At 34.2% G+C, this 16688-nt stretch overlaps 1 protein-coding gene across 1 annotated transcript in view; it reads left to right on the top strand.

Moving 5' to 3' along the window:
* The window catches only part of LOC124539174 (Down syndrome cell adhesion molecule-like protein Dscam2), a 200461-nt gene that overhangs the window by 12019 nt on the left and 171754 nt on the right, over positions 1-16688 (top strand). The window contains exon 2 of the mRNA XM_047116472.1: positions 9513-9585. Coding sequence (XP_046972428.1) covers positions 9513-9585 — 73 coding nt within the window. The remainder of the gene's footprint in view (positions 1-9512; positions 9586-16688) is intronic.

Here is a 16688-nt window from a genome sequence, read left to right as displayed (position 1 = left end):
AGGTGCGATTTGGGGCAGAATTTCTTTCAGTCTTTAATCAAATTTTGTGTATATGATGTGATGTCATATGATGTACGACATAGCATACGAATAGCTCTTTTGCAAAGTTTTTTTACTGAGGTCGATTACAGCTCATTCGAGGGTGGTACCTTGTAGTTTATGCCGCATGACGTATTAAAGCCGCATTTTCGAAAGTCAATTTTTGCTTTATTCGAAAGTTTCTTTTGAAATTGTCCCTGAAGTAGTTTCTGATTCATATAAACGGCACGCTTAATCTATCCATATTAAGAAAAAAATGTTAGTCTACATCAGCTTCACTTACACCGACTCCAAATATAGCAATAATTATAACTACATTATATAATCGTAAATCGACTTTTAAGTAGTCTAATATTTTTCATTTCATTTTACCTAGGAGGACTCTCAAAAATATGTTAAATATGCAATTATTTTTATTACTTTTTAGTGCATTTTAATTTGTTTTAAAATACTGTTTTGTTTGAAGTCGGTTTTTCTTTTTGTTAAAATTTTATTTATGTTGTATGACTATGTATACCTTTCCATACATAGTAGTCAGTTCATACAGCAAGTTGTAATAACTTAAATGAAAACAAAAGATAGATAAATTTGAACTCATGTCTTAACAATTTAATTTAATATGGACGCCATTGAGACGTAAAAGTAATATAGTGCAATACTTAATGAAAATAAAAATTGATTGGCTACGCATTTCTTGATATCGTAGCTATAATAAAATAAACAACCATAAGGAATCCTTTTAGTTCTAAAATAAATTATTTCCATTAAGTCCTTGCTAGAAAGATTTCCGGAACAAAATGAACGGGGGAATTCCAGATAAAAAAAATGGTGCATTTATTTATTTTATTGCATGTTTCTAGTATCCGACAAAGAGATGCTATTGTGTCATAGATTAAATAGCGTATCAGATGCACCATATCACTTATTCAGTGGTTTTTGTAGCAACATGGTATTATAAATGGCAGGTCTTACATATTTCAAAATATCCTTTTTATTTTTATTAGAAATGATAAATAGAATCACAAGATTTAGTTGATCACTGGGGATAATATTGTGCTTGATAGACTTTGTATTAGATTCCCTCGATTATTTTATCAACGTATTTTACTGAGTCCATTTTTGCTACTGTTTAACAATGGTTTACGTAATAACTATGTTATTTATTTTAATTGATTTACGTATATCGTTACAACTTTTCCAGCTCTTGAGATCAGATCGGGAGGAAAGACTGACTTTTCGAACAGATTCGACTTCTTTTTCATAGCATAGCTTTGCGGACGGGCAAATGTTCCACCTGATGGAGAGCAGTGACCACCGCCTTCAGATTTTAGCGCCGTAAAACTTGCGCCCTTATTTATATCACCAATACTAAATGGTATCTAAGATGTTAAGTCCCTTGTGTTTGGCTAGTTACACTGGCTCAATCTAAGTGGGATCTGATGAGATGTTATGTCCCTTTAGCTAGCTACTCAATTATCCTTCAAACCAGAATGTAACAATACTAAGTATCGTTGCTTGGTAGAATATGTGATGCGTGAGAGGTAGACGAGCTTACACAAGGTCGTAAAAAGTAGGTTTTCAAATCGCATGATTTCTAATGAGACCTTATAAATAATTATGATCTCGGAGTATAACTCTTTCCCTAGCCTCGATATTCTATGTCTTGATTTAGAATTTCATTACATAGAAGGCGTACTGATTAAAGGCTTTTGTCTTAAGGCTCTGTAGAATGAGCGATGAAAGATTCGATTAAATTTCCCAAACCCCTATTTATCTATCACGATTTTGGGTACATTGTTATTCAATTGGTTGTGAGATCATTTTCGCTATAATTTTTCAAAGAATTGTTTGCACGCAATAATGGTCTGTTTCAGTTCTGAGTAAAGTAAAGTAAACTAACAGCCTGTACATTTCCCACTGCTGAGATAAGGCCTCCTCTTCCATTAAGGAGAGGGTTTGGAACATATTCCACCACTCTGTTCCAATGCGGGCTGGTGGAATGCACATGTGGCAGAATTTTGACAAAATTAGACACATGCAGGTTTCCTCACGATGATTTCCTTCACCACCGAGCACGAGATGAATCGCTGGGTTTGAACCTGCAATTATCGGTTAAGATGCACGCGTTCTAACCACTGGGCCATCTCAGTACTGAACCACTTAATAAATTAAAACATTCGATTTCTTTTGATAAACACAGAATAGCGCTTTCAATAGCCAATCTGTTGACGTCTTAACTCCGTATTTAATTATGGAGGAGACGCACTGATTAAAGACATTTGTAAGCTTATAAGCTTTGAAGTAAGCGACAAAATTCCCGATGGAATTTGTCAAACGCTTCCCAAATTATATATACAAAAGCATATGTATTAATATTTGTGTTTGAGTACACAACATTTTGGCTACATTTTTGGCCTAATCAGTGGCATGGTGTTCTAAAACCAAAAATGTAACTTACTGGTTGGCAAAGTTTAAGGCTAAATGTTTTTATTGTTTATGTTAACTTATTAATTGCCGAAACATCTTTCTATAATTAATAAGTTAACAAAATTAAAATCTTCAAAGAGGCTATTAAAAGAACTTTTGTATTGTTGACTTACAAAGTTGAACTAACCAATGATCCGGATAACAGACTCTAGCGTAACGTTCCAGCAAAGAGTTTAATCAGTTTATCAATACATGCATTCATCAACAGCCTGTAAATTTCCCAATGCTGGGCTAAGGCTCCTCTCCCTTTGAGGAGAAGATTTGGAACATATTCCACTACGCTGTTCCAATGCGGATTGGTGGAATACATATGTGACAGAATTTCTATGAAATTAGACACATGCAGGTTTCCTTGCGATGTTTTCCTTCACCACTGAACATTCAGCGGTGCTTGCCTGGGCTTAAATCCCCATGGATTTTAACCCGCAACTATCGGTTAAGATGCACGCTTTCTAACCACTAAGCCATCTCGTCCCTAAATATTTAACATACTTTTAATAATAAAAGTATTCAGGAAGATTCCGTGCACGAGATATGTAAACTTAAATTAGCACATGAATATTCAGTGGTGCTTGTCTGGGTTTGAACCCGCAATCGTCGGTTAATAAGTACGCGTTCTAACCACCGGACCATCTCGGCTCATACATACATTACTCAATAATAATAAATATTATTTATCCTGGATAACAATTAACAAACAATAACATTTCCAAGAAAGGTTAAACATAGATCTACAAAAATACTTAACGAGGCAGTATCTGATAAAAATAGTTAAAGGATGTGAGTTTTCTTGTGATTGTAATAGGATAAAATATCGAGATAGATTACAATACAAATCATAACAATATAAAATTTAGTATTATGTATGAGACGTTTTCCTCACAGAGACAAACGTGTTTGCGGCATTAAAACATAAAACTTTTACTCTTTGCCCGTTCTCTTCATGCATTTTAATGAGGAATATCCACACAAACATCGTACTGCATACGCTGACTATTTTTTTTTTATTTTGAATGTTTGAAAAAAACTGTTTGAAAAGCGCTTTGTGATACAAATGACAACGGTTCGAAAGTTCGTTTCTGTTTGGTATTTTGTTTAAATAGAAATGGCGTTCGAAATTTAAATGTTAAATTCGACGCAATTTAAGTATAGATCATGACTTTTCTGTTTCAAAATTATTTGCAGCTTCCAGTTGTTTGTTAGGACTATGTTGTGCACCTATTCCTCGAAATGCTTTGTTTGTTTTATCGTTCCATCGAGATATGAGTCTTACATATGTAGTGAAGAACGTTATTATTATACTGTTTGTAGGGATTAATCTCCGGAACTAAATACCTAATACAAAAAAAGTAACCGGTAAAAGCTATATTATTCTATATCACTATAGTGCTTTAAGTTAAATATTATATATTTATATCAATTTATTTTTATTTTATTTTGCATAACTGATAGTATTTTATATGTTTCTTTGTATATTGTGCATGACTTATATACAAAAACCTTTCTCTCGAATGACTCTATCTATTACAAAAAAGAACATCAAAATCCGTTGCGTCATTTTAAACATCTAAGCATACATTGGGATATACAGCGGTAATAATTATTATTAAAATCGTCTGAAGTAGGATGGGTCAATAGTTTCCCATGATAGAAATATTAATATTTGAAGAGAAAACATTGATATAGCAGAAATATTTTCGATGATTATTCAGAAAATATTTCTCTAATTTTTTATACAAATTCTTCCCACTCCTTTATTAATAATATATTAAGCGTCGGAATGAATAACTTGAGACTAATAGCAATGTCAAGTGAATTAAGTTCGTAATATTTTACGTTTAAATTGAGTCGATTTAGAAAATTTATGATTATATTTATTCCTACGAGTTGATTGTGATATGAAATGAGGTTTTTGTCTTCGAAATTTCTCTATAAAGTCACTAGCTTTTGTGTCTGTAGATCGTTTTGGGTTCAAGACCGATTAAGACCTAAAAAGTTATGAGGTTTTTCCGTAGAAAACTTCTTAGTAAGAGAAAGATATAGAAGTTGACATATTCTCGTCGTCTCGTTGAATTTTTTCCAGTCTTATTGGATCATCCTCCTGCCCTTTTCCCAATTTTATTTGGGGTCGGCGCAGCATGTCTTTCCATACTTCTCTGTCAGACGTCATCTCACACGTAACATTCTTTCTAACCATATCGTCTTTCACACAGTCCATCCATCGTTTTCTTGGTCGTCCTCTACCTCTATATACATCCACATCCATTCTCAAGGCCTTCTTATTGGCCAGTCTTATTGGATATACTATAAAATAGACTTCACGATTTGGTATAATTTTAGCTTTATACATCTACCCATTTATCTGATATAAAAGTTCTTTACAAACAGACAGAGAAACAGGCAGACGAAATGACGGACAGTGAGGGGATTTTACACTGGTTCCCAATTTTTTTTTGTACGGAACCATGATAAATAGACTTCTTTGTGATATGATTAGATGGACAAATAAATGGGCCAAGTGTTGTTAAAAAATATAATCCCTTACAATAGCATTGTACCAATAACCTTGGATGCTAAGATGTCTCTTGTGTATAGATATATATATTGTGTACAGTTACCCTTGTCATTGGACCAGTCTCAGACCAGAATTGTCTCATACAATAAATGGGTGGTATCTAATCTGAACTGACATTTTTAACTTTTCCGTTTCGTAAATTCAAATCGTTTGTAAAAAAATACTTTGGTAAAAAAGGCACATTATTCGCTACAAGATTTTGTAGATGATAAAAAAGCGTGGAGTTAATACCTGTTGACTTCCAAGGAGGATATATTAATTTAAATATTTGTATTTTTGTATTTTTTAAATGTTGAAAATGAGTAACTACTGAATTTCTTGCCGGTTCTTCTCGGTAGAAGACTTTCCGAACCGGTGGTAGCTTCACTTAATTGTAAAATGATGATTCAAAAGTGCTTGAAAAAGCCTACTTGAATAAAGTTTATTTTGATTTATATTTACTAATACTTTAATATTTAAAATAAAGGAAGTATACATTTCCATATCGCAATGTAATCAAATAAAGCTGTTTAGTGTGTCGTATTTATTATTGAAATTTGAATAGTTCAATTTTTCAATTCGCTCTCTTCACTCGACGATTGGACACTTCACTAGTAGACAGATGAAATATAAATGAAATGTTCAAGCGAATTGACTTAGGTAAGATCCACACATATTCGTACTATCGATAGTTGAAAACTTTATATTATATTTCTCTTGTATTTAAAAATAAATAAAGATTCTACATCTTGTATTGACTATGTTGTTCATAGAGGCATTCAAGAGTGAAAGAAAGACGAGAAATGCGCTCCGATTTTACAAGAATTGTACGTAAGAATAAAATAAGTCATAGCGTTTAATTATATCGAAATATACTTTATTCCAACGAGTTATTATAAGCGTAATTCCTTGTTTCGTTCATTCATCTCAGGTGATGTTTGATGATGAAAATTTCTCAGTGTATTCATTTGGAACTAGTGGTCACTTTTAATTTATAATAAATCATGTGGACGGATCAGAAGTGCTCGCAGAGAATACTCGAATAAAGAATATTTAATGTTTTTCGTAACCGAAGATTTCGAGTTCGAGCCCAGGCAAGCGCTACTATATATATATATGTGTGTTTGTGTTTAATTCGTGTTTATAATTCATCTAATGCTAATCTAAGTGAAAGAAAAAATCTTGAGAAAACCTGTAAGTGTATAATTTCATCGAAATTCTGCCATAAGTGCGGATCACTACCAACCCGCATTAGTCCAGCGTGGACTAAACTACAGCGTGGACTAATGAAATATTCCAAACCCTCTCCTTGACTGGGAAGGAGGCCTTAGCCCAGTAATGGTAAATTTACAGGCTATTTTTGTTACTGTTGCTGATGTTTAGAAAATTCCATTAACTAATAATTTGGTTCGTAAATGTCACATCGGTTTAACCCAATTGCGGAACAATGCGGTCAAGTGTGATTTCTAACAGATACAAGGTAAAAGCACCAACCACTTTTGTTTTCGCTGCACACGACACCCTGGCACATTTTCCGTCGGTGATAAGTGATTCGACGTCTATAAAAGAAACTGCATCGACCAAACGATTTCACGGAAAGTGTTTTATAGATGAAAATTGACTGAATAAATAGCGGAACGTATCTTGTTAGAGAGTTTAAGAGGTTCTAATTTTAAATATTGTAGTTTAATAGTACAGATGCTGAAGTGGTCAGAACAATCAAGGTTAGTTAGGTGAGTTGTTTTCTGGTCTGAATTTTAATGTATTAAATTTGTTTTAACAATTCGTCTCATCTGTGTACACACTACTCGATCTCCGTGGTGGAGCAGTGTGTACACCGGTTTTCATGGGTACGACACTCCAAGAACTTTTTTCTACATCCACTCAACAGTGGGTGTGGAAAAAGTTCTATGACGTCTTGGGTCTGGGTGTTTATGGTACCGTCATTACTTCTGATTTCCATAACACAAGTGCTTTAGCTACTTACATTGTTGATGTTGTATAATAATTATTTATGTTTATTTTATTCTCGATATGGTATAGCCGGTCGACGGAAAACTGTAAATTACTTGGTAGTCTGTGAATGCTCGTCCACTTATTAGATATTCTGCCATCAACCTGCAATCCTCCTATTGATCTTATTTAGTATTATATTATATATTTTGCAAGTGTAAGCCCGTCTGGGTAGGTACCCACTCAACAGTTATTCTACCGCCAAATAAAAGTACTCAGTATTGTTGTGTTCCGGTTTGAAGGATGAGTGAGCTAGTGTAACTATAGGCACAAGGGACATAACATTTTAGTTCCCAAGGTTGGTGGCACATTGCATTGTAAGTAGTTAATATTACTTACAGCTTTATTGCCCAAGGGTGATGGTGACTACTTATCATCAGGTGGCCCATATGCTTGTCCGCCAACCTATACCGTAAAAACCGTATTGTTGTGTTCCGGTTTGAAGTTTGAGCGAACTATTCTGTTCTAGTACATCATATTAACCAACACAAGTTTTTTTATTGATTTTGAAGATTTGATTCACACTAACAAACAGCTGAAGTTAAACATAAGCTATATATAAGTCCAGCTTAATTGTATCGCAAACATAAAATCTTTTATCAATAGGATTGGTCTGCATATCTGAAGTAGTAAACTAAGCCAAACTTATCTCGTTATTATTACAATATTGCTATGAAGTAGGGGCAACATTTCATAAGTAGAAACTGAAAATATATTAGTAATCTATAAATAAATAGGCGAAGAGAAAGTTCGACACAAAAAAATTGCGCCAAAACCATGCAGGTGTCGAGCAATTTTTAATTAGTTTTGTTGAAGTTTAAAAGTTCAAGACGGCTATACGATTCTATATCTATCTCTTTCTCTGCTTTAACAAACGACCTATCGTCTGTCGCTTCATGACGTCCACTGCGAACCGAACTCGCTAACAAGCAAACTTCTAAACCTAAATTACGAAACTTTGTCTTTTTGTGTCCGTTAAGGCTTTATTATGAACCGATTGAATGGAACTTATGCATTTAATTTTACTATCTAATATTTGGGTCTATCTACTGAGTTTCTTGTCTATTCCTCGATAGAATCTACTTTCCGAATCCATGTAGCTTCACTTACTATAGTTGTTACATAACAATCCAAAAGTGTACTTACCTACTTCAAGAAAGTATTTTTTGGTTTTGATCTAACTTACTTCTTGATTTGTGACTAATATATGAGGATGAAGATTCCGAAGATCTGTAAAGTCAAGGGTCAGAAGTTTAAGTCGTAGCGATTGTTGGTTAAGAAATTTGAAGTAGCAGTCGAGAACTGGAAAAATGTAGTAATACACTCAAAAGCACGAAGTTTTCTATTTGTCGCTGGTCATGCGACTGATCCCTTTCGAACATTTCGGATAAGAAAAGTAGAAGTTTTAATCTCCAAATATAAATTTGTTGGAAAGAATCTCTTAATCTTTTAAAGAGAGAATTGGTGATGACCACACTGAATTGAACTGAAGGGACCGTTGCTTCAATATTGGTGAATACGTTATCACGTGACACACACCTTTATGATCCATGACGTCATAACATTTCTTTGAGATTCGCTACTGACGCAAATACAGTAAGAAATAATTACAAATTAAAAACAGTCATACCGTAAAAACGAGCCGAGATGGCCTAGTGGTTAGCACATGTACATCATAAGCGATGATAGCGGGTTCAAATCCAGACAAGGACCACGAGTGGCAAGAGAATTTTCATGCGCTTTAATTATGTTTATAATTCATCTCGTGCTCGACGGTGCAGTAAAACATCGTGAGGCTGCATGTGTTTAATTTAAACGAAATTGTGCCACATGTGAATCCACTAACTCTCATTGGAGCAGCGTTGTGAAATGTGCTCCTAAGCTTCTCCTCAAAGGGAGAGAAGGCATTGAACCAGCGGTGGGAAATTTACAAGATGTATATGTTGTTGGAGCGTTGTTGGAGCGGGGGTCATAATAAGATGGCTAATATTTCATACAGTACCAAAGTCTATTGATAGTAGTTTAAGTCACCACTGTCTGTAGACTTTGGTAGTACAAGAGCCTACCTGTACATCAGGTGTCCCATTTTCCAGCTGACACACCTATATTTAAAAAATATATTCCATCAAGCGTTACAGTCAAAGCACTCACTTAAATATGTACATATTTTGTAACAGCGGCGCTGACGAACAGAAATGGTTATTTAAAATAAACATTACATTTTTATATTTTATTATGAATTGTAGTTATTTTCTATGGCTGTATCAGTCGGGGAAATATAAAAAAACATACATCGCAAAAAAATCCTTTTCACAGTTTAAAGTACACGGAATTTTAGACATAATCTTCTTTGAAATAACTACTAAAATGGTGTGTACAATGTAATTACTATGTCCTAATACCTATTGTTTGTCCGCAGATGCTCTCCGAGTGTACAATACGAGGCATGCTTCCATTGTGGAATCCCATACGCTGGAAAATTCAATCGACGGGTAAGCCAAATTCAACCATAATTCTCTAACTTTAAAGCTTTATTTTACTTGCGAATATATAAAACATTGCTTGCCCATTCACAAAATACTTCCCACCTTTCCATTTACAATCCTAAGTTCAATGCACTTAGATACATTTTACTCTATTTGCGATTGTCGTGAAATTTAACCCAATTCAACAAAAGATTTTTTTCTGCGTCTACAATTTTATATCTTGATACATTCAAGTTAGGATTCGTTTTTCCTTGACAGCGTGTAATAGTTTCGATATTATAATGAGACTGAAACAGAATAGAGTTTTCATGTAAAGGATTTCGCTTGGTTTTTAAATGAAATGTTTGCTTTACTGTCTCCAAGTATAGAAATTATACAAGCATATTAGAATCCACGAATGTCCCATTTTAACAAAGTTAAAAGAAAAATACTACATTCGAAATAGATCTACCTGTATTTACAGCACAGTTATTATCTATGTTTCATCCACTTTTTATTAAGACTATTGAGGCGACAAGTGTTAAATTCATGTTTTTAATTACAGACTCTTTTAATGTAGTTATTACTATTCAAAAAGTCGAAATTATCATTAATTAAGCGTAGCTATTTTGACTCCCTGATGATGGTAACAATTACCATTCCAAACTAAATCCGATGTAAATTGCACCTTTGCTAATTATCAAACTTTCTATTAATATTTTATAACGTAATTGAATTTCAAGATATTCTTAAAAAAACAAGTTCTTTAAAAAAAAGAAGACTTTAAAGCATTATCTCGAGTCATCTGGGATTTGCCGTCCTATCGCATTATGAAAGTGAGTGAACGGAGAGTTCACTTGTTTACCTAAGAATTTGTTCACTATAATATCTTCTAAATAGTTAGCTATTTCGAAATTGGTCTCTGAGCGCAATATTGTTGTTGATAACGTTATCATGATAGTTTTCCTAAGTTGTCATTGGTTAATTTTTTTGAAACCCTTAAAATAATTGCTTGTTATTATTGGTTTGAATTAATGTATTGGTGATGCGAGTAGCCGAAGAGAGATCACAGTGGCGTGCAATTGGACAGGCCTATTTCCAGCAGTGGACGAATATAGGCTGATGATGATGATCATGATAAATCCATAATTAAATTCACATTCACGGCTATGCACAAGACAGTACCGTTGACACCTTATACACCGGTCGCGCTAATATTTCTCGGGAAAATGTCGAAGAAAATCGAGTCTTCGTTAAACGAAGTCTAGAACTAAGGCCGGCTAAATCTAGTCCATTTCAATCCCAAAGAGACGCAAGTTTGCGCGTTAACCGCTAAAAAACACCATTTGTCGTATCCCCACGATTTGAGAAAATCCCGATAGCCGCTACAGTTAGTATAGGGATACTTGGCGTTGATATTTCGAGCCTCGTTCAGTTCCTTGGTCAATTTGAAGGCAAAGCCAAATTGGCTTCAAAAAAAGCTCGGTGTGCTCAGCAAGGCAATACAGTATTTCACGTCGGCCCATCGCCTAATACTCTACAAGTCCTCACATGGAGTACTGCTCTCACCTCTGGGTGGGTGTTCCCCAGTACCAGCTCCTTCCATTTGACCGCATCCAACGTAGAGCGGCACGAGTTATCGACGATCAAGCCCTTTCCGTACTGCTTGAGCCTTTGGTTGTTCCAGATGTTGGATCACTCTACATCTTGTACCGATTTTTTCACGGGAAATGTTCCAAGGAATTGTTCGGATTATTCCCGGCTGCTGAATTTCACCTTTGGTCATCTCGTAAAAATTCTAAGTTTCACCCGCACCACCTTGATGTCCGAAAATCCATAACAGCGCGATTTCTCAGACATTTTCTGCCTCGCACAACCACTTTGTGGAACCAGCTTTCGCCGGCGGTTTTTCCGAAACGATACGACATGGGAGCCTTCAAGAAAAGTGCGTACTCCTTCCTTAAAGGCCGGCAACGCACCTGCAATCCCCCTGGTGTTGCAGATGTCCATGGGCAGTGGTAGTCACCTTCCATCAAGTGAGCCTCCTGCCCGTTTGCGACATATGTCATAAAAAAAAAATTCTTCGATTGTCTATGACCTTAAGTCATCATTACAACTTTGCGAAATTTACATGTGACCTTTTCGAGATAAACCTCTTTCGAACAAATAATAATTTTGCAAATCTATAAATGAAAACGTTATGCACGAACGTACATAAAAAAAAAAAAACAAATTGAAAACATCCTGTTTTGGTTGTTGTTTTAATGTTTGTTACGTGAGAATTTCGCCCATCGATTTGGAAATTTCTGTTTTTGTTCGCGAATGCATAATTATCGTTAGGCCCTATTAAAAAAACATTTTGTCTATCTGTAAAGTAATATTTATATTTATGTGTGTGAATGCATATGTATTAATATGGATATACGTCTATATTATGTATTTTCGTAAGTCCCTAACAATTTTGCTTGATTGCAATTGTTGTTTAGCATTAATTAAACTATTTTCAATTCCTTTTTCTATTGCTACATTTCTGAACTTATTACTATAACAATTACAATGCAATGGAAACTGATATCATCTGATCAATTATGTAAATATTAAAATGTCATTATCATGAAAGAATATCGATCTCTGGAAAAGTTCGGAAATAAAGCATCGCACCAAAGAATGAAGGATTCCACGAAAGGAAATTAACCGGACATTTGAAAAAAAGCCGGTAAATTGAGGGTTTTGTCACCACACAATACTATAAGGTTTGTGGATACCGTTTTCGGATTTCTTCTTATACTGTTCCTAGATATTCTTGCCAAATTTTATGGTCCTAGGTCAACGGGAAATATTTTACAAGTTTTGATTATATAGACACAGAGGTTAATTTTTTCACCGATTTAAATACTGTTGACCTCAATATTTGGTATACAACTTTTAAGTATTCCTGTGGAAAAGAGTCTTGATAGAAAGACGTCTGTCTGGACAACAAAGTGATCTTATAAGTGTTCCTTTTTATCTATGAGCGCTTGAACCCTAAAAATTCATTTTTTTAAGAAGATCTAGTAGTCGCAAAAGTTTTAAATCTTTGTTATTCTGCCAAGCTTCTTTATTTAGGTTCGTATCTTATCAAACGGATTTTTTTAATAATTTTGTTTGGCGGACGAGCATATGAATCACGTGATAGTAAATCACCCCCACCAATAGACAATGCACTGTAAGTTTAGGAACTAATATGTTATGTCCCTTGTTCCTGTAGTTACACTGGCTCACTAACCCTTAAAACTGGAACACAACAATACCAAGTACTGTTGTTTGGCAGTAAAATATCTGATGAGTGGGTGGTATCTACCCATACGGGGTTGTACAAAGCCCTATCACCAACTAAATGGTAATCTTAAGTATCTGTAACATTATACAGAACCGCCTTATATTGGAAATTACCTTACAATATCTCACCTATAAAGTAAAGTAACATCCTGTACATATCCAACTGCTGAGATAAGGCTTCCTCTTCCATTAAGGAGAGGGTTAGGAACATATTCCACTACGGTGTTCCAATGCGGGTTGTTGGAATGTACATGTGGAAGAATTTTGATGAAATTAGACACATGCAGGTTTCCTCACGATGAATTCATCGCCGAACACGAGATGAATTAATCATCATCGATTAAGATGCACGCGTTCTAACCACTGGGCCATCTCACCTATAATTGGTTGAAACATTTTTATCGTTGTCATATACAATTGTTCTAAAATGTACCATCCCCATGTGTCATCTGTCTCGAGATGTTTCTTCAGCTATTTTTTTTTGTATGTATTTCTCTTACAAAGTTAATACACCCTTGTAGCCGAACTTAAATATTTTAGGTATATTTGATACTAAATTCCATAAGCAGCAAATCCGAACAGATCCTTTGTGACAACGAACATAATATAGAGGAAAGCTTTAACATGGACTTAACAACTGAAAAGCCTAGCCAAAGGGATGGTTCACACTTGATGTGTGTGTTTCTCAACACAAAAAAAACGATTTGTTTTATAAAAATTGATGTTTGTTTTTTGTTTTATGGTATAGGTTGGCGGACGAGCATATGGGCCATCTGATGGTAAGTGGTCACCATCACCCATAGACAATGACGCTGTAAGAAATATTAACTATTCCTTGCATCGTCAATTTGCCACCAATCTTGGGAAATAAGATGAATGATTTTGATTTGATTTTGATGTCCCTTGTGCCTGTTGTTACACTGGCTCCCTCACCCTTCAGACTGGAACACAACAATACTGAGTACTGTTATTTATAAAATCTTCCACTTAACAGCTAACAGAGAAAAATCAATCATCAACAAAATTTTGTTAAATTCATTAAGGGTTATTCAATATAAATCCCAATAGGTACGACTGTAAAATATTTCTAATGAATATCTTATTTTTTACCTTCAGCGATTTATTAAAATTTATATTAATATTATAAATGTAAAAGTAACTCTGTCTGTCTGTCGCTATTTTACGACCAAAGCGCTGAGTTGAATTTGATGAAATTTGGTATGACATAAATAATAAATATAAATAAATATAAATATGAGACAACATCACATACATTACTCTGATCCCAATGTAAGTAGCTGAAGCACTTGTGTTATGGAAATCAGAAATAATGACGGTGCCACAAACACCCAGACCCAAGACAACATAGAAAACTAATCGAACCCGGGACCTCAGAGTGGCTTACCCATGAAAACCGGTGTACACACCACTCGTCCATGGAGGTCGTCAAAAATTTAAACTCAACTAATACATAACATGAAGCCGCCGGTGATTATTAGTTACGCAACTTGATTGTATGTATAAATTAATTATAATTAAAATCCTTATACAAGTGTATATGTATCATCAAATTCTATTAAATATATTTTATATAAAATAAAATACTTTAAGCTTGAAACGTTGCTTATTTTCAATATAAATTTTGTAAGACGATGTTACCCATACAGTGTGAATCATCCTTACTGTATACGATAGTAGGTAAGCCGATTGGAAAAACTTAGAAACTCCATTCTGACGGTTAATAGGATTTACTCTACAAAGATGTGATTCCTCTCAAATGCTTGTTTTTCCAATCGTAAATACCGAAAGAATTTATTTTTTAAATCTTTTTTAAAATTCTTATTGAAAATAGACGGGCCATTTATAAAATGTATTATAAACTTGTTTTCGCCCGCTGCCTCGCTCGTTTTAAGAGTTGCTCAATTATTAGAGAAAAACGTACTCTATGTGCCTACTACTACTTGGAAGCCGAATGGTACATCTTTTAGGATACGTTATTTTTTTATGGTATAAGTTGGCGGACGAGCATATGGGCCACCTGATGGTAAGTGGTCACCATCACCCATAGACAATGACGCTATAAAAATATTAACTATTCTATGCATCGTCATTGCGCCACCAACCTTTGGAACTAAGATTTTATGACCCTTGTGCCTGTAGTTACACCGGCTCACTCATCCTTCAAACCGGAACACAACAATACTGAGTACTGTTCTTTGGCGGAAGAATAACTGACGAGTGGGTGGTACCTACCCAGACGGGCTAGAACAAAGCCCTACCACCAAGAATAAACGTTAATTATCATTGTTTTGTTTTGTTCTCGTTTTTTAAGTTACTAGTTATAATTAGTTAATATTCTTTTTTATTTTTGTTGTTTTTCTTTTTTTTATTTTATTATTTTTATTGTGTCTCATATCCTAATAAACATTTCTTTGTTTCTTTCTTTCTTTCCTATATCCTTTCAAGCTTGTGACATTTCGGATATCTTCATTAGTATTGATATAGATATTATTATAGCAATTTTTGTACAGGATAGTATTTATGTTCTTGCCATTTTTGACATTCAAGTTTAATACATTTTGCGTTTTATAGTTTACATTTTTACTAAACATTCGTAGATCTTCACTGGACATCAAGCTAATCATCGCTTTTATTAAATCTATACATATAATAAAATTGGAGTGTCTGTTTGTAATATTAAAATAGCCTTTTTTTACTCAATGCATATGTATTTATATACGATACATATACCAAATTAACAATTTTTACAATTTTTCTCGGTCTGTCAGTATGTCTGTTTGTTCCGGCTAATCTCTGGAACGGCTGGACCGAATTTGACGGGACTGTCGCTGGCAAATAAATGATATAAGAGAGAGTAACTTAGGCTACAGTAACATTTTTTTGTTATATTCAAAGGCGTACAAGGTCGCAGGCACAGCTAGTTATATAATAAACAGGGAAAGTGTTACTTGTATATATACATACATACATTTGGTCTCACGAATTCTCATTCCAACATTCAAACTTAGTAAACATATACTCATGAATGTTTCTTCCCCAAACATACCAAATAATCCAATTAAAAAAATAATGATGTAATAAAATCAATACAAGCAAAGTTCTAGAAAGACTTACAAGCCGTAAGAATCTAAATTCTTATGTCATAGACAGCACTCATATGCACAAAGGATTTGATCATATTTCAAGTGCATATATAATATATGTAATATTTGTATCTAGCGTCCTTGCTTTTTTAGATTTTACTAGAATTATTTTTAAGGAGATACTCAATACTTTTCAACCGACTTCCAAAAGGAGGAGGTTATCAATTCGTCTGTATTTTTTTTTTTTTTTTTTTATGTTTGTTACCTCATAACTTTTCACTGGGTGGACCGATTTTGATAATTTTTTTTTTGTTTGAAAGGTAGTGCTTCCCGTGGGGTCCCATTTTTTTTTAATTTTTTTCCGATGATGGTATCCATATGAAAACGACATAAGTCTTAAATTTGCATTATGTATAAGCGCGACAAATAGGTGAATAACTGAAAATCACGTTTACCAATTTTGATAATTCTTTTTTTATTATAAAATATATACTTCAAGGGTAATTTGGTGAAAGTTTGGTAAGGTTCTGAGCACAGGATCCATGACAAAGTAACGGAACGGAAGGGAACGGAACACTTCTGAGGAGCACGTTAGCGATACTCAGTCGAATCTTTTATTTATAGGTTATTTGGATATTTGAGTCACCTTCCGTAATGTGGTTATGTTTATGTAATTATCGTTGTCGAATATTATAATCAACTAGCTAC

This window comes from Vanessa cardui, chromosome 22 (assembly GCF_905220365.1).
Source record: "Vanessa cardui chromosome 22, ilVanCard2.1, whole genome shotgun sequence".
Taxonomy (NCBI): Eukaryota; Metazoa; Arthropoda; class Insecta; order Lepidoptera; family Nymphalidae; genus Vanessa; species Vanessa cardui.
Note: the sequence above shows the minus strand (reverse complement) of the source record. Positions and strands in the feature narration are given on the sequence as shown.